The sequence below is a fragment of the Hylobates moloch genome, unplaced genomic scaffold, assembly GCF_009828535.3.
Source record: "Hylobates moloch isolate HMO894 unplaced genomic scaffold, HMol_V3 SCAFFOLD_7, whole genome shotgun sequence".
NCBI lineage: Eukaryota > Metazoa > Chordata > Mammalia > Primates > Hylobatidae > Hylobates > Hylobates moloch.
In genome coordinates this window covers 99,585,785-99,610,689 of record NW_026652282.1, presented here as the reverse complement: position 1 = coordinate 99,610,689, position 24,905 = coordinate 99,585,785, and the positions used below count along the sequence as shown (strand labels likewise).

Below are 24,905 nucleotides of genomic sequence, written 5' to 3'. Positions count from 1 at the left end.
CAAAGCAGATTATCACAAGAAGAGAATAAAGTTTCCAATTTACAGGACTTTATACAGATTCAATTTGAGCCCCCAAACTGCCATGCCACTATGGACTATCCTACCCCCATGAGTTACCAATTGACAGTTAGATGTCATTAAATATAACTTGTTTGTTTGTTTGTTTATTTTTGACACGGAGTCTTGCTCTGTTGCCCAGGCTGGAGTGCAGTGGTGCAACCACGGCTCACTGCAACCTCCACCTCCCGGGTTCAAGTGATTCTCCTGCCTTAGCCTCCGGAGTAGCTGGGTGTGTGCTACCATGCTCAGCTAATTTTTGTATTTTTAGTAGAGATGGGGTTTGACCACATTGGCCAGGCTGGTCTCGAACTCCTGACCTCAGGTGATCTACCCGCCTCAGCCTCCCAAACTGCTGAGATTACTGGTGTGAGTCACGGTGCCTGGCCGGATGTCACTAAATTTAGAACTTGAATTTACTAACTAATACGCAGAGAGTTTTTTTTTTTTTCTCACTTCAATATGATGTTACATGAGTGCGATAAAACAGCATCTGTAAATATACTTCTATCACTCCTCAAAGCCTTCAGTAATCAAATTTGTGATCAAATGTCAACTCATCAACAGCCATTTTTAAGGAAACTTCCCTAAAGTAATAAATATTGTACAGGTATTTTTTGAATTAAAACTTGTATCAATTTTCAATTCAGAGACAAATGTTTCTGACAACTAAGTAAAGTGAGAAGCTGAGTTTTCAACAAAGGCAGCTACACACCTTTTTGTTTTTCAGACCTAACAATTATTCAGGACAGTTTGGTCTCAGTTCCCATGACTTAAGATTTTATCATTATTCCAATCTGAATATGGTAGATTGCAGTTAATACTAACTAAACACCTAAGAATAAAATAATACAAATAATCACTGTTCTTAGACAAGCTATTTTGCCATTGTTTTTCACTTTCACTTGAAAAAAACTAGTGAGCAAAACTTAGGATTCTAAAACAGTTCAAGACCTCTGATAGGCAAGGTATGAAGAAACAGTCAAGTAAATCATCTTAAAAGCTCAGCTAATAGGGTAAGTGCCAGAAACCTATGGCAGGAATACCCAGCAATACTTTCCCTTCTTCTGCAGACATGGTAGCATGGTATAAGTGAGGAATCAAGAGACCTGGGTTCTAGTTCCAAGTCTGCCCTTATTAGCAATGTGTCACTTCCCCTCTCAGACCCTAAATTTCACTTTCAGTTAAAAGGGAAGGCTGGGCTAAAATGATCTCCAGTCCCTTCCTACTCTAAAAATGTTACGATTCTATCCTTCTTCCAAGGCCTCAAAAATATTTTGGCTGCCACTAAAAAAAAAGAGTGCTGAAAATGTTACTTTTATTTTTACAACATGTTCTCAGTGCCAGCCTTTAGTATGTGTAAGTATAAACCACATGAGTTAGCAGGGGCATTCATCTCATACATAATTTACCCAGTAAATACTTAATTTCAAATGTATGGGTCTTGAACTATGTACCAAATACCATTAAGTTAAACTAAAAGGTTAAAAAAAAATCACAGAAGATTTACCAAGAACAAAAGCTTATCAATACAAGCACACTATTAAACCTCAATATAAAGACATTTAGAGTTGGAAGGGTTCTCAAGAGTGTAATCCCCTCAATTTAAAGATGAGGAAATAAAATGACTCACAGTCCAGGGCTCTTTTCTAATATACCACACAATTCCTCCTCTCTTTCCTGCTCTATCAAAAGACAGCCCGGTAGCAGAAAGAACACCAGACAGTCAAACTGATCTGGGTTCTAGACCTAGCTCCACCATTAATTTGCTGTGGCAGCTTTTACAAGTTCCTTTCTCTCTCTAGGCTTCAGTTTTCACAACATTGTACACGAAGGAGTTTAACTAGATGTCCCTTCTAGCTGCAACAGGCTATGATCTTGCAAAATTCCTATCTGACTAAACAAAAATACACGTTGCTGAAAAAAAGTGGAATTTCTTGCCAAGAGAACAAAAAAGTTTGGGCTGCTGGTTTTAATGAAGATGTATCAGTTCAATTCAGCAACTTGGTCCTAAAGCATTTTACTCCAGAATTTACCAGGGGAGGATCTCTGTCCACCTCTCTGTCACTGCTCTCATCGCCCTCCACAGAAAAAAAAAAAAATACTGGACTAGGAGTCTGAAGAGCTGGTTTCAAATCCCAGTTCTGCCACTTAAAAGCTCTCTCCTAGGACAAATTCACTTAACCATCTCTGAGTTTAAGGTTCCTAGGCCAGGCGCGGTGGCTCACACCTGTAATCCCAGCACTGTGGGAGGCCGAGGTGGGCAGACCACGAGGTTAGGAGTTCAAGACCAGCCTGACCAACATGGTGAAACCCCGTCTCTACTAAAAATTAGCTGGGCGTGGTGGCGCACACCTGTAATCCCAGCTACTCAGGAGGCTGAGGCAGGAGAATCTCTTGAACCTGGGAGGTGGAGGTTGCAGTGAGCAGAGATCGTATCACTGCACTCCAGCCTGGGCAACAGAGCGAGACTCCATCTCAAAAAAAAAAAAAAAAGGTTCCTCATACGTAAAAATGAGGATAAAAATGAGAAAACCTGGGCCTGGCGAGATGGCTCATGCCTGACAGTAATCCCAGCGCCCTGGGAGACTGAGGTGGGAGGATTGCTTGAAGCCAGGAGTTTGGGACCAGCCTGGGCAACATAGCAAGACCGCATCTCTAAAAAAAAACTTTAGCTGAGCAGGGTGGTATGCACCAGTGGGAAGATAACTTGAGCTCAGGAGTTTGCTGCTGCAGTGAGCCATGATCTCACCACCTCTTCAGCCTGGGCAACAGAGTGAGACCCTGTCTTGAAAAAAAAAAAAAAGAAAGAAAAAGAAAAAAGAAAAGAATAAAGAAAACCTGACCCAAAATATCAATTAAAAAGCATTATAAATATGGCATATATTGCAAAGCTGGGCAAGTGAAGATCATCTGCCACTGTGGAAAAGTAGGCTATATTGGAATTAAAAGTCTCTAAAAAAACTGGGCTGATTTTTAACTTATTAAATTTGCTTTCAAAGAGTAGATTAACAAAGCTGAAGACATCATTGGAAGGAAAATGCAAGAAATAAATTAATTTTAGGAAATAGCCTGTGTATTAGGATTGTGCTAATTAACAAAACATGAGGTAAGTCTCCACTGCCTATTCAATTTACTACAATTTGTTGACATAGTCTGTGTACTCCCAAACACACAACAGCAAGGAACATTTCTGAAGTGCCCAAATTCAGTCTATTAACCTTAGAAATTGTATAGTTTGCCACTCCAGATCATATCAAGGAACAGAACATATTTCTGATGACCAATATCTAGTAAGGCAATCTGTTTCCACAAATCAAGATTTCTCACTACATTTCTAGGTTATAAGTTGCCCACCCAGATCTCCTCACGGTGTCTTATGCAAATGTACAACCTTCCACAAAGGATAGAGAAAAATGTAAATGATGCTAACCTTTTTCTGCCCTCAGTGCTGCCAGTTCTTTTCAGATGCAATTCTCCAGATTAGTCTATTCTCTTTCCAATCCTTTAATACAGAAAGGAACCCTGAAATCCACAAACTGACCCTATAGTTTTATCCATAGAACTCAATACACTTAGTAATTGGGCAGGTTAAAGTTAAAATTAGAAAGCTGAGTTCCAAAAAAACTTTTTTCAGTTTTCACCTAATATCAGAGGATCAAAGTGCTTGAGAAGCTATATTATCTCATGAGGGAAGAAGTGACTCTATCAATTCTATCAAAATGACTCATCCGGTTTAGATAAGTAAAATAGCTCCAAGTTCTATATATCTCCCAAAGTAAGCTCTGTGTAAAGTTAACAAATTTGCCAATGCCAAGAAAGGAAGGAGAAAAGCATGAACATTTTGAATGTTTTCTCTGTGCCCAGGTACTGGACTAGACAGTTTACACAGGTCCTGATATAACTTGCGTCCTTTGAAATTAAACTTATTCAATGGAAAGAAACAATATCCACAGAGTAGTTCTAAACTGATCATCTCATACACTGATGATTTCCCTCCCCCACCCCAATACACACACACAAAAGTACCAAAGGACTTGGTCTCTCATTTAATCTGAATTGTCAGTTCATTACTTTGAAGGGAAAACCACACACACAAAAATTAAGTTTCACGGAAATCCAATACATTTCAAAACCCAAATGTATTTCCTATGCTCTACACCTAGCTCTAAATTTGTCTCAGATATTGAACTTGAAGGAGATTAGGTGCCATCTCAAGATTGGCCACTGCCACCCCAAAATCCCACAACAGTGACATGAAGGTTGGTGGAAAGACACACATCTGAAATCTACCAACGTACATTGCTTTCTGATTTTATTACTGTAACTTTTTGGTGCATATTGTGTATAAACATACATTAGTTTTTAGAATGACTTCTAGTATGCGTGGCTAACTATACTTGCATCACAGCGGGTATTTCTCCCACGGAGTAAGTATGAGAATTGAAGGCAGTGAACTTCTGGAACCATATTAGTCTTTTATACTAACATATACATTTTACCAATCCTCAAGTTCTTACAGCATGAAAATATATTTCACTGCCTCTATTTCCACGTACATTCGTAGGGGAGTTCGGCGAAATCGCTTTAAAACATTACCCCAACTTTGAAAAGTGGAGAAGTGGGTAAGTAAATACAAGTCCTAGTCAAGCGAGCATGCCAACTACTGTACTTCCTATTCAGAATCACCCATATTAATCACCACTAAAACATCTTGCAGAATTAGATAAAGAACACAAAGCTGGGGCTCTCCTTCCAATCACCAGATTACTCAGCACTTGTTTGTCCCTCTGCGGTCAGTTGTGCACATTTCTTCTGTCTGGCCATCCTTTTAGACTGCATTCTTCCTAATAGGGACCGTGTATTCGATTTCCTTTACCTCACGATAAGGTGTTATTTTAATAAAACACTGTTGATCTAGAGTACATTCGCTAGAGGACTTTCTTAAGCAGATACCCAACCTTCCCCCCGCTCCTTTTCGCTGTGTGCAAGAAAAAGAGGACGGCAAATAGGGGAGAGTTACAGCCACCTCTGAAGTGAACAGGTAAGTTAGCGGTAAACGGGAGGATAAAAAACTACAAGTTACATTTCTCCTGTTACTGCTCCTTTAATCTACGGTACCCGAGGCCAAAACGGATGTTTGAAAGGTAAGCTCAGAACCCCACAGATACAAATCTCCGACTCAGGCACGTAAGCTGTTCCCCCTCACAGAAGGCTGGATCAGAAGAGAAACGGGCTCCGAGAGAGACCCTGGGACCGTTCAGTAGGGAATCGGCCGGGAGGCTGCCCGAGGTGGCTGACTCCCCCTTCTCCGAGTCACCCCGCCCTAAGAAGCCTCAGGTCTGGGTTCTGAAGTGCTCCAGTGAGACGGGGAGGAACACCGGTGGCGGACACAGCGGGACCTGGGAGAGGTGTAGGGGGAAGGCACAGGAGATGCGGTGGGCTTGGGATGCCCGGCTTCCTGCCATAGCTGCAGTTACTTACCCCACGGGGTAGCCGCCCCCTAGGTGCACATCTTCAGGGGCATCATAGAATTCCTCGGTGTCGCTTTCCGACGCCATTTATAGGACACACCCGCGGGTGAGGGGGCCGGCGCCGCCTGGAGGAAGGGTGACTCTTGTCTCCTCCTCGTCGACCTCCACCCGGGCGAGACTGGTGAAGTGGGTCTCAGGCGAGGCTGAGGGAGCAGACGAGCTGTAGCGAAGAGACTGTTAAGGAAAGGGGGCCGCCCTCAGTTGCCGGGCTTCGGGAATGACCGGCAAAGCGGCCGCCTGAAGAGGCGGCGGTGGGTCCAGGGAATGTTGCTGCCACCGCTCCCAGTGATAGGTGTATAAGGAGCGCGAAAGAGGCGGTGGCTCCTCGCAGTAGGGGAGGAAGGGCGCGCCGGCTACAGCGGCTCCAGTTTCTCCCGCAGCAGCAATTTACAGCAGCTGGAAGAGCTAGTTGCCCGCAAAATACCGACGCGCACCTACCCTCGCGAGATTTCGGGAGGGGCGGTAACACGCGGGCGGGGCGAAGAGGTGGCGGGGGCGGTTCCAGAGAGGCAGAGCTCCGATTACTTCTGCCCGAGAAGCCTATCAAAACGGCGCAAGCGCGTTGAGGGCGTTCGGTGAGGGCCGGAAGTAGCCAAGAAGGGAGGGGGTGAGCCTCCCGAAGGGAGGAGTCTAGGACCTGCGCAGGAGCGGCGTGGTGCCCTGGCTCTGAGAGCGCGCGCCCGACGTAGGTGGGGTCAGGCAGAACGTCTTAACTCCCTAACTCTGCAGTTCCAAAGAGATGCGTTTTGAGAGGGATGATTTTGAGTCGGTCTTTTACTTGTAAAGAAATACTCTCTGGAAACGTTGGTGTGGACATTTTGGCGTATATTTACGATGTCTTACTATCCAAGCCCGGAATGTCCCACCCTAGGGCGTCGGCAGGTCCACCACCTCTGGCGTTACAAGAATAACTCGCCCTTATTCACTACGAGATCTCTAATTGAGATCCCTAGATATGATCCTGCCGGCCAGAGGGTGGGGTCCTTGAGATATACACGGGGAGTGTGCCAGTTCCATGGAGTAATGATGGATTTATTGCTGGAGCTGAGCCAGTATAAGGCCTCCGGTTACTTTTTCTCCGCACATGTCTGTCGCTGCCAACACAATGTGAGAGAAGTTCTTACATACTGCCCAAGATGTGCGTCAGCTAAATGGTAAATATTTATTGAGCAGATATCATTGCAAGCCTACGAGCTAATGGCTTAATTCTGATCCTCAGCTGCCCAGCATCCGGTGATAAAAATAGAAAGGTACTTTTTAAAAAACCGAGATGTTCCTTCTTAAACCACGGGTCATTGACCATCAAGGTGATAACATTGACTTTCGGTATGATCACACAGCATGTTTATTTCTCCAACTGACATCATGATAGGCATTTTGAGCTGTTCGTGCAGCCTCAATTAGTAGTCAAGAAAAGGCTGGATTGGAGCCAGGGGTATGGCCTCAGAGAAGCTGGAAAGGGGCTCTAGACTTTGTCAAGCAATCAGGGCAAGGTCTGCTGTGGTCTGCTGGACTTGGGTAAAAACCAAATGTCATATACTGTATATTCTATAATACCCCAGGGAGTTTAGGGAAAACACTGCATAATCAAATACATTAATATTTTTGCAGCAAGATATATGATTGTTCATACGGGATAAATAAATACAAGTAAATAGCCTCATTCAGTTTGAGTCAGACGCTTCTGACAAGTAAGTTTAGGATAGATCTATTTGACTGTCAAATAAATTACTAAAAAAAATACAAAAACAAAAGCAAAAAAAACCAGAAACTTGGTTTCCAGAGCTTTTGGAGTTTCAGAATTGGAGACAAAGGATTTGTGGATCCTTGTGAGGGTATGACTTTTGTCAAACCTAAAAATTATTAGGTTTTATGTGTTTTTTTTTTTTTTTGAGACGGAGTCTCGCTCTGTCGCCCAGGCTGGAGTGCAGTGGCGCAATCTTGGCTCACTGCAAGCTCCGCCTCCCGGGTTCACGCCATTCTCCTGTCTCAGCCTCTCCGAGTAGTTGGGACTACAGGCGCCCGCCACCATGCCCGGCTAATTTTTTGTATTTTTAGTAGAGACGGGGTTTCATCGTGGTCTCGATCTCCTGACCTCGTGATCCACCCGCCTCGGCCTCCCAAAGTGCTGGGATTACAAGCGTGAGCCACCGCGCTCGGCTGGTTTTATGTGTCTTAAACATGTTAATTAACTTCCTAGGTATAAAAATGTAACTCAAAGTACTAACTTTTAAAAACGTTTTGCTCACTAAGATAGGTTTTTTTGTTTTCTTTTTGGATTATGGAAAGATACCAGATATAAGGTAGGGAAAGATATATTTATGGAAAGATGTAACTACCTGAATGTATTCTCTTCCTAGATATCTGATAGTGAATTTATGGCTTCCAAAGAAAAAAAAGTTAGTTTTCTCTATTTGATAGAGGTGTTAGTTCCAGGCGCGGTGGCTCACGCCTGTAATCCCTGCACTTTGGGAGGCCGAGGCAGGCGGATTTATTGAGCTCAAGGGCTTCAGACCAGCCTGGGCAACATCGTGAAACCCCGTCTCTACAAAAAATTCAAAATTTAACTGGGTGTGGTGGCATGTGCCTATGGTCTCAACTACTGTGGAGGCTGAGGTGGGAGAATCGCTTGAGCCCAGGAGGTTGAGGCTACAGTGAGCTGAGATAGCACCACTGCACTCCAGACTGGGCAGCAGAGCCACACCCTGTCTCACTCACACACACACACACACACACACACACACACACACACACACACAAAAAAACAAACAAACAACAACAACAACAACAACAAAACATGCCGTGTATGGAAACCAGTCACTCAGTTCAGTAAACATATACAATTTGGTATCATGCAGCGTTTTTAGATGCTGAGGACAATTCACAGATTAAAAAGACAACTAGATCCGGCGTGGTGGCTCACACCTGTAATCCCAGCACTTTGGGAGCCGAGGTGCGTGGATCACTTGAGGTCAGGAGTTCGAGACCAGTCTGGCCAACATGGCAAAATCCTGTCTCTACTAAAAATACAAAAGTCAGCTGGGCGTGGTGGCACTTGCCTGTTGTCCCAGCTACTCGGGAGGCTGAGGTAGGAGAATTGCTTGAACCTGGGAGGCGGAGGTTGCAGTGAGCTGAGGTCCCGCCACTGCATTCCAGCCTGGGCAACAGAGGGAGACTCTTGTCTCAAAAACAACAACAACAAAAACAAAACAGAAAAAGACAAGTTTGCCTACAAAAAGCTAATAATCTAGCAGTGGAGACAAATACAGAGTCCTAGTTTGGTGCTTTTTTTTTTTTCAATATACCATATCAGCTCTCTTGGACCTTTTAAGCTGTCTTAAACATTATACTTAGAAAAAGGTAAAATGGATAGGAATGATAAACTGGTAACATTTTTAGAGCTTTTAAAGTTGTCCGTTTAAATGCTTTTATCAATTGCATGAGAAAGCCAATTGCTAGAATGAATTGCTGGAAACGTTAAAACACATATAAATACTGCCCATCATCACTTTTTTTTTTTTTTTTTTTGAGATGGAATCTCGCTCTGTCACCCAGGCTGGAGTGCAGTGGCTGGATCTCGGCTCATTGCAAGCTCAGCCTCCTGGGTTCATGCCATTCTCCTGCCTCAGCCTCCCGAGTAACTGGGACTACAGATGCTAGCCACCACGCCCAGCTAATTTTTTTGTATTTTTAGTAGAGACGGGGTTTCACCGTGTTAGCCAGGATGGTCTCGATCTCCTGATCTCTTGATCCATCTGCCTCGGTCTCCCAAAGTGCTGAGATTACAGGCGTGAGCCACCGCGCCCGGCCCCATCATCACTTTTAAAGATGGAAAAGATGTGTTTATTTTGCCTGAAATATCAGTTCTTGAGTTTTAAAGCAGCAGATTTTAGGTATCATCCAAGGCAGTGGTTTTGAAGCTTTTTTCTGTATTAGAAATGGAACCTTAATCAAACTTAATTTTATGCAAAAGTCCATATAGTATACAAATAAAAACTGCTCTATTTGAAACAGGGTTTCAATGTTGAGGTCCCTGTCTGTTTGACCTTCCTTGAATCTCCAGAGACTGTCCTAAGGCCCAATAAAAAAAAGAACAAATGAAAAACTATTGGTCCAAAGCAGAGATTGGCAAATTATGGTCCACTGAACAAATCTGTCCCACTCTCTGTTTTTTTTGTTGTTGCAATTTTAAAAGTTCACTTTTAATAGGTAAACATTATTAGAGTAACAAATCAAATCAGTTTCAAAACATAATTTGTGTATACTTACACACTTGTAGTCATTGCTGTCAGTTACTGTCACATTAAAACAATTATCCCAAAATCATGAAAAATAAGAATTTGTATTTTAAAATATTTGCTTAATTTTTCAATTTACAGATTTATGGTTTACATATTTAAGTTTTTTAGACTGTTAATTTCAAAATAATAGGGACAGTGTAACTTTATTATTTTATTTTATTATTATTATACTTTAAGTTTTAGGGTACATGTGCACAACGTGCAGGTTTGTTACATATGCATCCATGTGCCATGTTGGTGTGCTGCACCCATTAACTCATCATTTAGCATTAGGTATATCTCCTAATGCTGTCCCTCCCTCCTCCCCCCACCCCACAACAGACCCCAGAGTGTGATGTTCCCCTTCCTGTGTCCATGTGTTCTCATTGTTCAATTCCCACCGACGAGTGAGAACATGCAGTGTTTAGTTTTTTGTCCTTGCAATAGTTTGCTGAGAATGATGGTTTCCAGCTTCATCCATGTCCCTACAAAGGACACGAACTCATCACTTTTTATGGCTGCATAGTATTCCATGGTGTATATGTGCCACATTCTCTTAATCCAGTCTATCGTTGTTGGACATTTGGGTTGGTTCCAAGTCTTTGCTATTGTGAATAGTGCCGCAATAAACATACGTGTGCATGTGTCTTTATAGCAGCATGATTTATAATCCTTTGGGTATATACCCAGTAATGGCATGGCTGGGTCAAATGGTATTTCTAGTTCTAGATCCCTGAGGAATCGCCACACTGACTTCCACAATGGTTGAACTAGTTTACAGTCCCACCAACAGTGTAAAAGTGTTCCTATTTCTCCACATCCTCTCCAGCACCTGTTGTTTCCTGACTTTTTAATGATGGCCATTCTAACTGGTGTGAGATGGTATCTCATTGTGGTTTTGATTTGCATTTCTCTGATGGCCAGTGATGATGAGCATTTTTGCATGTGTCTTTTGGCTGCATAAATGTCTTCTTTTGAGAAGTGTCTGTTCATGTCCTTCGCCCACTTGTTGATGGGATTGTTTGTTTTTTTCTTGTAAATTTGTTTGAGTTCATTGTAGATTCTGGATATTAGCCCTTTGTCAGATGAGTAGGTTGCAAAAATTTTCTCCCATTCTGTAGGTTGCCTGTTCACTCTGATGGTAGTTTCTTTTGCTGTGCAGAAGCTCTTTAGTTGAATTAGATCCCATTTGTCAATCTTGGCTTTTGTTGCCATTGCTTTTGGTGTTTTAGACATGAAGTCCTTGCCCATGCCTATGTCCTGAATGGTATTGCCTAGGTTTTCTTCTAGGGTTTTTATGGTTTTAGGTCTAACATGTAAGTCTTTAATCCATCTTGAATTAATTTTTGTGTAAGGTGTAAGGAAAGGATCCAGTTTCAGCTTTCTACATATGGCTAGCCAGTTTTCCCAGCACCATTTATTAAATAGGGAATCCCACTCTCCGTTTTTGTAAATAACATATTGTTGGAACACAGCCAGGACTATTCGTTTATGTATTGCATATGGCTGCTATCATGGCAGAGTTGAGTAGCTGGGACAGAGACTGTGTGACCCACAAAGCCTAAAATATTTACTATCAGGCCTTTTTTACAGAAAAATTTTCAGATCCTTGGTCCATAAGATACTATTTTCTAGGGTATCTCAGAACTAAAAATACCCTCAAATTAAATAGTTTCAGCACATCATATGATGCTGCAAAATCATGTGTGTAGATAAAAATAAGAATAAAACCTTTCCTACCTGGCTCATTCCCAATGACTATTAAAATTTCATAGATCTAAGGGTAAGGTGGGTTTAAGGAAAATTTTTATGCTTAACTAAATTCCTTATCTGCATAGCAAATACTCTACTCTCCAAAGACTAGAGGTCACAGCCACTGTATGGAACAACTTATCTGTGGGATGTTCATTCTCTCCTCTTGGCAAGAATAATACAAACTGGCAACATCCTTAAGGCCAATTTTGCCTCAACCCCAAGGGTAACCAGTCACTCAGAACATCAGTGTTCCAAGTACATCCTAATGCATGTAGCCTTTTGTTACAAACAAGAGCTAAAGTGATAACTCAGGAAAAGTAATTTTTTATGTACAGTGTTAGGTGATTTGAGACATAACGTTGACAGGAAAAGATTTAATATTACTCACTATGTTGCCCAGGCTGGTCTTGAACTCCTGGCCTCAAGTGATCATCTTGCCTTGGCCTCCCAAAGTGTTGGGATTACAGGCGTGAGCCACTGTACCTGGTCTACAACCTGCAACCCTTCTGATACCTACTTCCACAAGCAAATTTCAGGTCTGTTTCAAAATAAAGTACCATCTTTATTGTAGCATTTATGTATTTCCTAATCATTTTACATGTGTAAAACTGTGCTGCCATTTTTATTAGGTTCATATCTTTTTGTGTATATATCACTGATGAAATTTTTGAATGTTGTGCCCCTACCCCATTTTCCCCATAAGCCTTGTGGTTTTTATTGAACAATTTTGCATAGCAGAGTGATTTTTAGGAATGCCCATGCCCCTTTATAGCAGAACTGACTGTGGTCCAGATGTGGTAGCTTCAGGTATGGCTGGATCCAGGGCCCAAGATATATCAATACACTCTCTCTTTCTGTCCATCTGCTTCTTTTTGTGCTTTGGCTTCAATTTTCCTACTGCAAACAACTTCTTTCTTGTAGTTAGTGAAGATGGCTGCAAGGAACTTTAGCTTATAATGTCTTAATAACTCTCAGTCCCAAAGGAAGTGAGACTTTCTCTGTCAGTGTTTATATATTAAATTTCAGAGAGGATGTTGATTGGTCTTAGGAGGCCCATCTAGCTAGGAGCATACAGAACTCTCATTTGTTCAGGCCTGGGTCAGCTGATTCCTTGCCACTTGCCAAATCAGGAGAGACTACTATGATTATCTTCCTTACTAGGACTGCATAGAATGTTTTTTCAAGGAAAGGATACTAGCAAAACAAACAAACAGACAAACAAAAGGATACTAGCAGACAGTAGCAACATGTTTATATAAGTTATTAAGGGATAAGTCTCTATATAGATTGACATGAAAAGACTTCATAAAGTGTTAAATGAAAACAGATGTTACAGAATACTGTATAGAATAATCCCATTCATGTCAGTTATTTATCTATGCACATGTGTATACCTCTGTGTATGGAGAATTCTGGAAAAATATTCACAAAGGATTAAGGCGAGCATCTTTTGTTGCTGATTAAAATAATAATAATAAGAGGTTTGTGCCTTATGTGTACCTTTGTGTAATGATTTTCTACAGTGAATATGTATTACTTTGTAAATAAGGGGGAATTATTAAAAGAAAATATATAACCTATCATATGCAAGGTAGATTTACATACAAAATTAAGATCTAAAATTAATTTCCAACATAGTGCATAACTGTGAGTCCTGGGCCTATTGTAGGTAAGACGGTTTCTGGAACACTTCAATAAATACCACCAAGAAGCTGAACTTTGAAAAAATACCCACAAAGCAAATCTTGAAATGCAATTAGTCTACCAGTAGAAAGTCATATTTTCTGCACTGCAAGCCTGACACATAAAGAGAATAAGTAATGGTAATTTCTAAAGCAACTAGAAATGGTGAATCTGTGAAACAGGTTGGGAGCTTTTTGGAGCAAGGTTGGAGGTATACTTCTAACAATATGGACTAAGCATAATTTTGTTTTTCAAAACATTAAGTATATATGGTGTGATCTAAAGAGAAATGAATAAAGGCACATGAACTTTATCCTTCAAAAAAATTATTCTGGGTCACAAACTGGAGAAAATGTCTTTTGTCTACCACCCATGGCATCTTTGTTTATTTTTTTTAAATGCTTGAAACTCAATCTAAAGGCAAATATTTATATAGAAATGTCAATCACCAGGCTAATATACACATACACACACACACTCAACAGCAACAACTAGAATTTTCTGGTGCTATAGACTGTTTGTGTTCTCTCAAAATTCATATGTTGAAACCTAATCCCCAATGTGATGGTATCTGGAAGTGGGAATGAACTTTAAAGGTCATTAGTCCAAGCCTCATATCTCATAGATGAATTCCTTCTACAAAATTCACCAATAAATGGTCATTCAAGGACATGGAGTTTAGTATTTATCCAATCAATTTTTTGGTAACCTCTAATGTTAGCAGATTTCTTCATTTTATTTGGCACAAATCTACATTTCTGTAATTTTCATCCACTGGTTATGATTCTGGTTACTAAGTCCATACAAAACCTTTCATCTTTTCAAAGATGGTTATCAATTCTCTGTAGTATGTTTCTCTTGGGAATATATACTGATATGTTTACACCGAATGTGTTCAGAGACAGATAAATGGGAATTTTGACTACACAATTAAGGTGGTGCATTAAATAAATATGCAATACTATGTGTAGATACTATACATGTCCACCATATGTGTACAGTACCTGTTTAATGGTATGTTCTCTGTGTGTACCTAGTAATAATATGGTTTTTTGTTTCTTTTTTATTGTTGTTTTTGTTGTTTTGAGACAGAGTTTTGCTCTTGTCGCCTGGGCTGGAGTGCAATGGCGCGATCTTGGCTCACCACAACCTCCACCTCCCAGGTTCAAGCGATTCTCCTGCCTCAGCATCCCGAGTAGCTGGGATTACAGGCATGTGCCACCACACCTGGCTAATTTTTGTATTATCAGTAGAGACAGGGTTTCACCATGTTGGCCAGGCTGGTCTTGAACTCCTCACCTCGTGATCCACCCGCCTCAGCCTCCCAAAGTGCTGGGATTACAGGTGTGAACCACCACACCCGGCCAATAATATGTTACGTGACAATAGTTATTCATACTTTCTAAGACAGTTTCATCTATTATTTAATGATAATATAATCACTATCATTAAATTAGTGCTTACTAGGTAACAGGCACCACATTAAGTACTTTGCATATATTATTTCACTTAATTCATACACTAAATGAAGAAGATGCTACTATTATACCCATTTTACAGGTAGGGAAATTGAGGTTTAGAAGAGTTAAGTAATTTGCCCTATGTTTCACAGCTAGTTTTTAGTGGTCAGGATTTGAGCCCAAGGCCTTCTGAATTCAGAGCCTGAACTCTTAAGCACTTTAAGGGTAGGAAAGATCATATTATCACCTTTACTTTACAAATGTGAAAACTGAGATGTTGAAAGTGGTGACATGCCTCAGGTTACACTTTGATTTGATTTTATTATTTTATTTTTTCATTACCTCTCCAGAGTTTGAAGTTTTACTAGCCTGCAACAAATGAAGCATGTTAATGAGTGAAGTATCTAAAACAATAATATTGCAACAAGTAAAAAAGCAATTGGTTGATTTTTTTTTCATTTTTTATGGTATGCTTTATCTAAATGGGTACATCTCAACATTGGGGGGTTGTGGTAGGCAGTATTCCAAGATGGCCCCCAGGATTCCCAGCCCCTGGTATACACACATCCCCCAGGTATTCAGTCCCAAACTAATCTAGACGCTGTTGTGAAGAGATTTGTCAGATGTGATTCAAGTTCCAAATCAGTTGACTTTAAGATTAGGTAGATTAGGCTGGGCATGGTGGCTCATGCCTGTAATCCCAGCACTTTGGGAGGCTGAGGTGGGCAGATCATGAGGTCAGGAGTTCGAGACCAGCCTGACCAACATGGTGAAACCCCCGTCTCTACTAAAAGTGGGGTGGGGGGAGGGGGGAGGGATAGCATTAGGAGATATACCTAATGTAAATGACGAGTTAATGGGTGCAGCACACCAACATGGCACATGTATACATATGTAACAAACCTGCACGTTGTGCACATGTACCCTAGAACTTAAAGTATAATAATAAAAAACAAACAAACAAACGAAAAAAAACAAAAATTAGCTGGGCGTCATGGCGCATGCCTGTAATCCCAGCTACTCAGGAGGCTGAGGCAGGAGAATCGCTTGAACCTGGGAGGCGGAGGTTGCAGTGAGCCCAGATCGCACTCCAGCCTGGGTGACAGAGTGAGACACTGTCTCAAAAAAAGAAAAAAAAAGATTAGGTAGATTATATAGATGGATCTGGCCTAATTACATGAGTTCTTTAAAAGCAGATTTTTTTTCTGGCTGATGGGGAAGAGGAAGTCAGAAAAATGCACTCTGGCTGGCCTAGATGAAAACAAACATCTATGCTGTGAACTGCCTATGAGGGCCATGGGGTGTGGATTATGGGTGGCCTCTAAGAGCTGAGAATGAACCCCCAGCTGATAGTCAGCAAGGAAATGGGAACCTCAGTCCTGTGGCTGCAGGGAACTGAAGTCTGCCAACAGTCAGCAGGAGCTTGGGAGAGGACCCCAAGATCCAGATGTGAATGCAGCCTGGCTGACACCTTGGTTTCAGCCTTGTGAGACCCTGAGCAGAGAGCCTAGTCACACTGTACTCAGATTTCTGGCTTACAGAACTGTGAGCTAATAAACTGGCATTGTTTTAAGCCACTAACCTTGTGGTAATTTGTAATGAAGCAATAGAAAACTACTACAGGGATAAATATCCTTGTCCTCTCTCCTGGTTAAGAACCACAGATCTAGGCAGGTCATGATAAAAGCACATGTAATACATCAACATGGACTGTTTGCTTTCTGAAGTCCTTGAGTGCCGTTGGGAATAAATGTAACACTGGAGTGAACATTACGTTGTGTTTCTCTTAACAGAAAAACACTGAATTCAGAAAAAATAACCTAACATGCATTTAAGATATGAAAGAAATGTTTAGCATCATATACACTACACACACACTGTGCCCCAAATTCAAACCCATTTACAAAATGTTCCCCAGAACCCCAGCAATCCTCCTGCGCATGTGATGTTAGGGACTGCCTGATTCCTGCTTCTGTGGTCTTTCCCATTGGGTGAATCTGCTTGCCTTTAGAACTTGCGCTCAGTTCCAATGTCAATCTTTATTTTTTTCATTCCAAATACTTTTAGATTTTAAGGTATAATTGACAAATAAAAATTGTATATATTTATGGTGTACAATGTGATGTTTTAAATATATATACACACATTGTGAAATGATTAAATCAAGCTAGTTAACACATCCATTACCTCACATATGTATCACTATTTTGTGGTGAGAACATTTAAAATCTACTTTTAGCAATTTTCTTTTTTTCATACCTTAGACTTTCAAATGATGTACTCGTGTGTGTGTGTGTGTGTGTGTGTGTGTGTGTGTGTGTATGTGTGTTATTATGTCGAACACTTGCAGAACTCTTTCAGACTGAAAACTCACACCCTTCAAATCAGGCAAATTCTCCATTATTTGTTTGCTAATTTCCTGCTTCCTATTTTTCTCTGTTCTCTTTTCTGTAACTTATATTAGCCATTGGTCTCATTTTCCATGTTTATTTTCACTTTTTCTTTTTTTAACTTTAAGCTCAGGGGTACAAGTGTGGGTTTGTTACATAGGTAAACTTGTGTCATAGGGGTTTGTTGTACAGATTATTTCATCATCCAGGTATTAAGCCTAGTACCCACTAGTTGTTTTTCCTGATCCTCTCCCTCCTCCGAACCTTCTCCCTCCAATAGGCCCCAGTGTGTGTTGTTCCGTTTGTGTCCATGTGTCCTCAACATTTAGCTCCCACTTATAAGTGAGAACATGTGGTATTTGGTTCTCTGTTCCTGAGAGTTTGCTAAGGATAATGGCCTCCAACTCCATCCATGTCCCTGCAAAGGACATGATCTCATTAATTTTTTATGGCTGCAAGCAATTTTCCATTATATAATACATTATTATTAACCATATTCACCATGTTGTGCAATAGATCTCCAGAACTTATTCCTCCTGTCTAACTAAAACTTTGTATCTTTTGACCAATATCTTCCCATTTCTTGGCTATGGCCCCTTACTCCCCCTAGGCCCTGGCAACCACCACTCTACTCTCTGTCTCTATGAGTTTGACATTTTTAGATTTCACATGTAAGTGATATCATGCAATAGTTGTCTTTCTGTGCCTGGCTTATTTAACTTAGCATAGTGTACTCCAGGTTTATCTGTGTTGTCACAAATGACTGTATTTCCTTCTTTTTAAAGGCTGAATAGCATTCCTCAATGTTAATCTTACTAGTGACCTTCCAGTGTCATTATCTGGTGTCACTGTGGTTGCATGATCATTCATCGCTTCTTCAACAAAATTAATAACAGATTAAGGGCTCACTATATGCCAGGTATTGTACTACATATCAGGTTAACAGTGGTATGGCCTGATCCTTGACTGAGCTTTTCATCTCCATTGTCTAAGCCTGGAATCTGACACATGATCCATATCATCTGGGGATGGGGCTCCCATTAGTCATTGGCCAGTCCCTGAAAAACAAAATCCCTAACTTTTCACTTATGGTTTTTTGCCTATGTTTCTCACCTTTGAGGCCAAATCTTCAGCATATCAGCCTGCCGTGACTATAGTCTTCCTATGTTTCCTAGCCAGTACTAAGTCTGGACTTGAAATCTAGCTTGCCCTGCTGGATTTTTTGTCTTCTTCTGTCATCCTGTCCACCTTTACACACTGCCCATCTAAGTCACAGTGGCTGGCTGGTATGGTTGGGAATATCTATTCCTTTAGACCTGCCATATACCTCTTCAAGTTGGGAAATAGTAGACATAATTTTAGTTTTTCAAATTTTCTGACAAAGTTTTATACCCAAAATGATCATTTTGTGAAGAGTAGACAACTTGTTGTGGCCAGGTGTGGTGACTCACGCCTGTAATCCCAGTACTCTGGGAGGCTGAGGCAGGCAGATCACTTGAGTTCAAGACCAGCCTGGCCAATATGGTGAAACCCTGTCTCTACTAAAAATACAAAAATTAGCCAGGTATGGTGGCACACACCTCTAGTTCCAGCTTCTAGCTACTCGGGAGGCCGAGGCAGGAGAATCACTTGAACTCGGGAGGTAGTGGTTGCAGTGAGCTGAGATCGCACCACTGTACTCCAGCCTGGGCAACAGAGTGAGACTCTATCTCAAAACAAAACAAAACAAAACACAACAAAACAAAACAGTAGACAACTTGTTTAGAAATGAACCATGGATCTGGCCTCAGTCTTGGGCAGAAGTCTGAAAGTCATGACCTAAGAAGAGGGATGAGGGTAAAAAGGAAATAATAATTTAGTCTGTACCTATGATCTAGCTTGTATTTTACAAGTTATTGCAATCATTTAATTCTCAAACCTTTCTCCACTATATTTTTATTTTCATTGTGTAGGTAGGAATCTAAAGCACGGTGGCACGGTCAAAATTTGAACTTAGGTGAGTACTGAGCCTTAAGTGCATGCTTTTTCTGGTATACCACACCAAATGCATACCTTTATCTCTATTTTTCCTTTTGGAAATTGCAGAATGGCTGAGCTAGGAGTTAGAATTAACAGAGCTCACCTATTGGATGCTGCTTCCGATTCTGAAAAAAAGTCTACATTGACCATACATAATTTCAGTTCTAGTATTCTGAAACAACCCACGAGGCTTATTCAAGCAACTAAACTCATTGTCCTTTGCTCTTTTAGAGGCTGACATCATGACTGGGTGCCTTGACTATGGTCAATCCAGGATTCTCATGTGGGCTAATGAAGGGTTGGCATTAGCCTAATTAATTCAGTAGACAGAGTGAAGATGCTCATTAAATTTGGCCTGAATCTGAAGATTTGTACATTTCACTAATTTTGGAAAACTCTCAGCCATTAACTGTTGGATATTGCCTTTCTCCTATTCTGCTTAATATTTTCTTCTAGAACTCACATTAGATGCACAGTGGTCCTTCTTATTATATCCCCCATATGCTTTAACCTGTCTTTTGTATTTTTAAAATGTGTACTATGATCTTTATTTGTGAACATATATTCGTTGGAACTTTCTCTTTGGAAATTCTTTGAGGCCTAGGTTTAAAGTGTATTCTTCCAGAGAAGAGTTGCACTTAACCCTGCTAGTAACTTGGAACGCTATCAATCCAGGATGATTTTAATTTCCAGTGTGAAATGTCTTGATCATACAGATAATGTGAAAGTTGAACCTAGACCTACCTGAGTACAAGTTTGGGATTATGAAGCTTTCAAGGAGTTCTTTTTTTCCCCCTTATTTTTTCCCCATACTTCACAGAGCTAAAACCGAGGCAGGCCCATATCTCTACCATCTGCCTCTGAGTGGTAGTTTTACCCCCTGTTCATCTATTATCATTTGGGGATCTGACTTTAACCAGAGAAGAAGGGGGATAGTGTATGTCTGATCCAATTTATAACCTTGCTTGGGCCCTGGAAGTTGTCTCCTTTGCCCCATGCACTTGAGTGATCCGTTAAAACTACTTTCTAGGGGCCAGGCGTGGTGGCTTATGCTTGTAATCCCAGCACTTTGGGAGGCCAAGGCAAGCAGATCACCTGAGGTCAGGAGTTCAAGACCAGCCTGACCAACATCATGAAACCCTGTCTCTAATAAAAATACAAAAATTAGCCAGGCGTGGTGGGGCATGCCTATAATTCCAGCTACTCGGGAGGCAGAGACAGGAGAATTGCTTGAACCCGGGAGGCGGAGGTTGCAGTGAGCTGAGATTGCGCCACTGAACTCCAGCCTAGGTGACAGAGTGAGACTCCATCTCAAAAACAAACAAACAAACAAAAAATCAAAAACTAAAAACAAAAAAACCTACTCTCTAGGGTTGCTAGGAACCAATAGCTATCCAAAAGGAAATGCCAGATTTATAGCTTTCTTTTCCTTCTGGATTAATGCTAACATATCCTTACTGGCTCTTATTCTCGCCACCTCAACTATCAGTCATGCATTTAAAAGGATATATTCTATCTATCTATCCATCTATCTACCATCTATAATGTATCATCATTTTAAGATGTACTATACTGGGTGGTATTTCTTTGGCTATCTCTTCTGCCATATAACCTCAGTTAAATTCTATTCCACAGAAAGATGGGGATTTGGATAGGCTGGATTCAGTTCTGATGGAGTTGTAATGGAAGCAGTCTTTTAGGCAGAAAGTAAAACTGTATAAAAGTTCTGCTTTTGGGGCTGTATTGATTAGGCTATTACATAGTTGTTGCAGTGGATATGTTATTATAGTGTTGTATTAGTCCGTTCTCACACTGCTATAAAGAAATATCTGAGACTGGGTAATTTATAAAAAAAGAAGTTTAATTGGCTCACAATTCCATGGGCTGTGCAGGAAACATGCTGGCCATCAACTTCTGGGGAGGCTTCAGGAAACTTACGATGATGATGGAAGGTGAAGGGAGAGCCAGCACTTCACGTGGCTGGAGCAAGAGGAAGAGAGAGAGAAGGGGGAGGTGCTACACACTTTAAAATAACCAGATCTCTTGAGAACTCTATCATGAGACTAGCACTAGGGAGATGGTGCTAAACCATTCATGAGAAACCACCCCCGTGATCCAATCACCACCCACCAGGCAACACTTCCAGCACTGAGGATGACATTTCAACATGAGATTTGAGTGGGGACACAGATCCAAACTATATCAAGTATCTTTGAAAATAATGGTGTTTGAAGTCCTGGATCAGAGAGTGCGCCATAGCTACTTCTACTGGCAGCAAGTCCTTGAAGAGGCCAGTTATTTTCTGGGCTGGATAACTGCAGAAAGTGGATCAAACACTGTTTGGGTAAAAGGTGAGAATTCATTTTTTCTAAGAGAGTATGAGGCTATCTAGTCTGCCCAGGAAGGATAGAGTTTCAATCCATTTGAAACTGAGCTACTTTATTATTGAGGATCCATAACTTTTGTCTAAAAAGGAGTCTGAACCTATGAATTATGTTGTCTTAAATAAATAAATAAATAAATTTTAAAAAGGGGTCATTGATTTATTTGATTGAAATCTAAGTTTTCTTCCTTTGAGGCTACATTTGTTAGTGGACGGCCTTTCAATGAGGAATGAAAGTCAATGAGGCCAGTAACAGAAACCAGTTTCCCCTTGTCATATATCATAGGTAGGAAACTTGAAGTCTAGGCCATGTATCATACCATCCCTGGGAAAGACTTTCGACCCCATCAATCTCTGAGGATGCCCATTGTAAATGCAAAAGTCATTCTGTAAATTAGGGGGTTCAAGGCAAGAAGTGATTAACTAGTAATACTCTGAGCCGATGCTCCCCCAGGAGTAAGGGTTGGGATGGTAGTGGAGGAATATTCATGGTTTTATTCAGGAAGTGTTGTGTTATGGACCTGTGTAGTGAAGGAAATGGGAGAATTTGTTTTCAGCTTAGACTCCAAACCAGGAGTGGCTTTTCAGAAAAAAAAAAAAAAAAAAAAAAAAAAAGCAGAAGGAATTTAAAATGCACCTCCTATTGTCTCACCTTGAAGAATGCTGATTTTAAAATTGAGAGCTTCAGAGAATGCAGATTGCTGGTTAGACCAGGGATTCTCAACCCCCATCCGCCATCCACAAACTTGGGTTTTGCCAAAATCTCATGTATCCTGGGCAGAAAGCACATGTCACTTGAAAAAGCTCTTCAGATGATTTTCATATATCCGCTTCCCTTCCAGCCAACCCCCGCTTTTGGAACTGTTGGGTTAGACATTGCCTGAAAGTATTGCCAATTCCTATTAACTAGTACAGCAGGTAGCCAGCCACTTGCAGAGCACATCAGGAGGAAATAAAGGTTAACATAGTAATAAATTAATTTTTGATACTTAGAGCAAGTGCATGGGATTCCTAATAAACACCCTGAAGCAAGAATTGGTTCTCCCACATCAGTCAGCATTGGTATGACAACTTGGGAGACATAGGGAATGATTCCTAGAATCTGAAAGGAAAATGTATGCAGGGTCTGTTCCTGAGAAAAGAGGATCTGGAGATTGATATCAAAACCCACCACAGACCCTTATAGTTTGCTTTATTAAAATATATGTAGTAAGTAAACAAGTAGTGTGTATCTGTGTGTGCATGAGCAAGTATATAGTTCTTGTTGTTAGAGTTCACTTTCTGTTACTCTCTCTCTCTCTTTTTTTTTTTTTTTTTTTGAGACGAAGTCTTGCTCTGTCGCCCAGGCTGGAGCACAATGGCGCAATCTCGGCTCACGGCAACCTCTGCCTCCCGGGTTCACACCATTCAACCGCCTCAGCCTCCCGAGTAGCTGGGACTACAGGCGCCCGCCACCACGCCCAGCCAGTTTCAACTACTCTTAACAGATGTCTCTGCTGTCTTCATAAAGTCTCAAGTTAAAGATCTTTCCATACATCACACACTGTTATGGGTGCATTGCCTGCTGACCACAGTCAAGATCCTGATGCCTAAAGTGAACAAAGCTACATAAGCAGCATCTCTTATTGCAGTGGTTTTCAAACTATACACTCAACTGGAAAGCCTGTTAGAATACAGATTCTGGGACTTCACTCCAGATCTATTGAATTCTGATCTCTGGGAGATACCCAAAATCAGCACTTTTTTTTTTTTTTTTTTGAGAGGGAATTTCACTCCGTCACCCGGGCTGGAGTGCAGTGGTGCCATCTCTGTTCACTGCAAGCTCTGCCTCCTGGGTTCACGCCATTCTCCTGCCTCAGCCTCCCGAGTAGCTGGGACTACAGGCGCCCGCCACCACTCCCAGCTAATTTTTGGTATTTTTAGTGGAGACGGGGTTTCACTGTGTTAGCCAGGATGGTCTCAATCTCCTGACCTCGTGATCTGCCTGCCTCGGCCTCCCAAAGTGCTGGGATTACGGGCATGAGCCACCGCGCCCGGCCAAAATCAGCATTTTAAGAAGCTTCCCCAAAATGACTGTGATGCAGGTGGTCCTTAGGTAACACTTTAAACAAAATTTATTTGAGGGAGCATTGCATTATATTTTCATGTTGTGAAGATTTGTCATTTCATTGTCAGGTTGAAGATTCCAGCCATAAATACTCGGAGACATCTGTAGACAAATGCCTTCCTTCTTCCAAGTGACTGTGAAATTTGGAGAGGTGTGTTCAGAAAATGGGATGTTAAAATATAAACATAAGAATCTTAAGTATCTGTAAATGCTTGTGGCAATTAGTGGTGGTGGGCATGCTTTTGAAGATGTGTATTCATTTTTTAATGGGAGGAAAGTATAAACTGGAAGAAGGTAAGCACATGCAGCCCATCATGCTAGGTGAGTGATTCATAGGTGTAGACTTGTAAAAAACAAATCCAAGGCCGGGCACTATGGCTCATGCCTGTAATCCCAGCACTTTGGGAGGCTGTGGCAGGTGGATCACCTGAGGTCAGGAGTTCGAGACCAACCTGGCCAATATGGCAAAACCCCATCTCTACTAAAAATAGCCGGGCGTGGTGGCACAGGCCTGTAATCTCAGCTACTCAGGAGGCTGAGGCAAGAGAATCACTTGAACCTGGGAGGCAGATGTTGTAGTGAGCTGAGGTCCCACCACTGCACTTCAGCCTGGGTGATAAAGTGAGACTCTGTCTTAAAAAAAAAAAAAATCAAACCCCAAATTCAAGAGTGTTTTTGGGAAAAAAAGAAGAGACAAAAAACATGTGAGATGATCAGTGTCAGGGTCAGGAAGAAGCTTATGAGAGCTGGGTACAGAATGTATGATGGTGGCTGCAAAGTGCAGGATCCAGGGACAGTTGCAGACATTCAGTATGTTATAACCCTGTGGACAGTGACCAGGAATAGTGTGGAAGCAGAGCCTCTACCACAAGCAGGGAGGAGGAGATAGGGAGAAACAGGACATCCTAGGTGCAGCCAGAGGGAAACTAGTCAAGTGCGTGGTGAGAGGTAGTCAGGAAGTTAGTGCTCTTTCAATCAGAAGCCAAAAAAACTGTCTGTTGAAGACCAGATAACAAAGGGCTTTGCCTCTTGAGAGACCAAAAAGGAAGTAAAAGCCTGTATTGTAATCTGGAACTGAAAATTGGAAGCAGGGAAGATTAATTTGAAAAACTAAGACTTCAAATTCAGGGTCTAGTGACTATATAGAGGGAGTGTTAACAGTGAATATGGAAGGACTTTGTTCGTAGTCTCACCTGTGCAAAGTTAAGCACTCATTTGCCATCACTACAAATACAAG

General features: G+C 41.3%; 1 protein-coding gene across 1 annotated transcript in view; it reads right to left on the bottom strand.

The window, feature by feature from the left end:
* The window catches only part of WDR44 (WD repeat domain 44), a 101,651-nt gene extending 95,635 nt beyond the window's left edge, over window positions 1–6,016 (bottom strand). The window contains exon 1 of the mRNA XM_032757507.2: window positions 5,542–6,016. Within this exon, the coding sequence (XP_032613398.1) occupies window positions 5,542–5,618 (77 nt within the window). The 5' untranslated portion in view covers window positions 5,619–6,016. The remainder of the gene's footprint in view (window positions 1–5,541) is intronic.
* Between the last annotated feature and the right edge of the window lie 18,889 nt (window positions 6,017–24,905).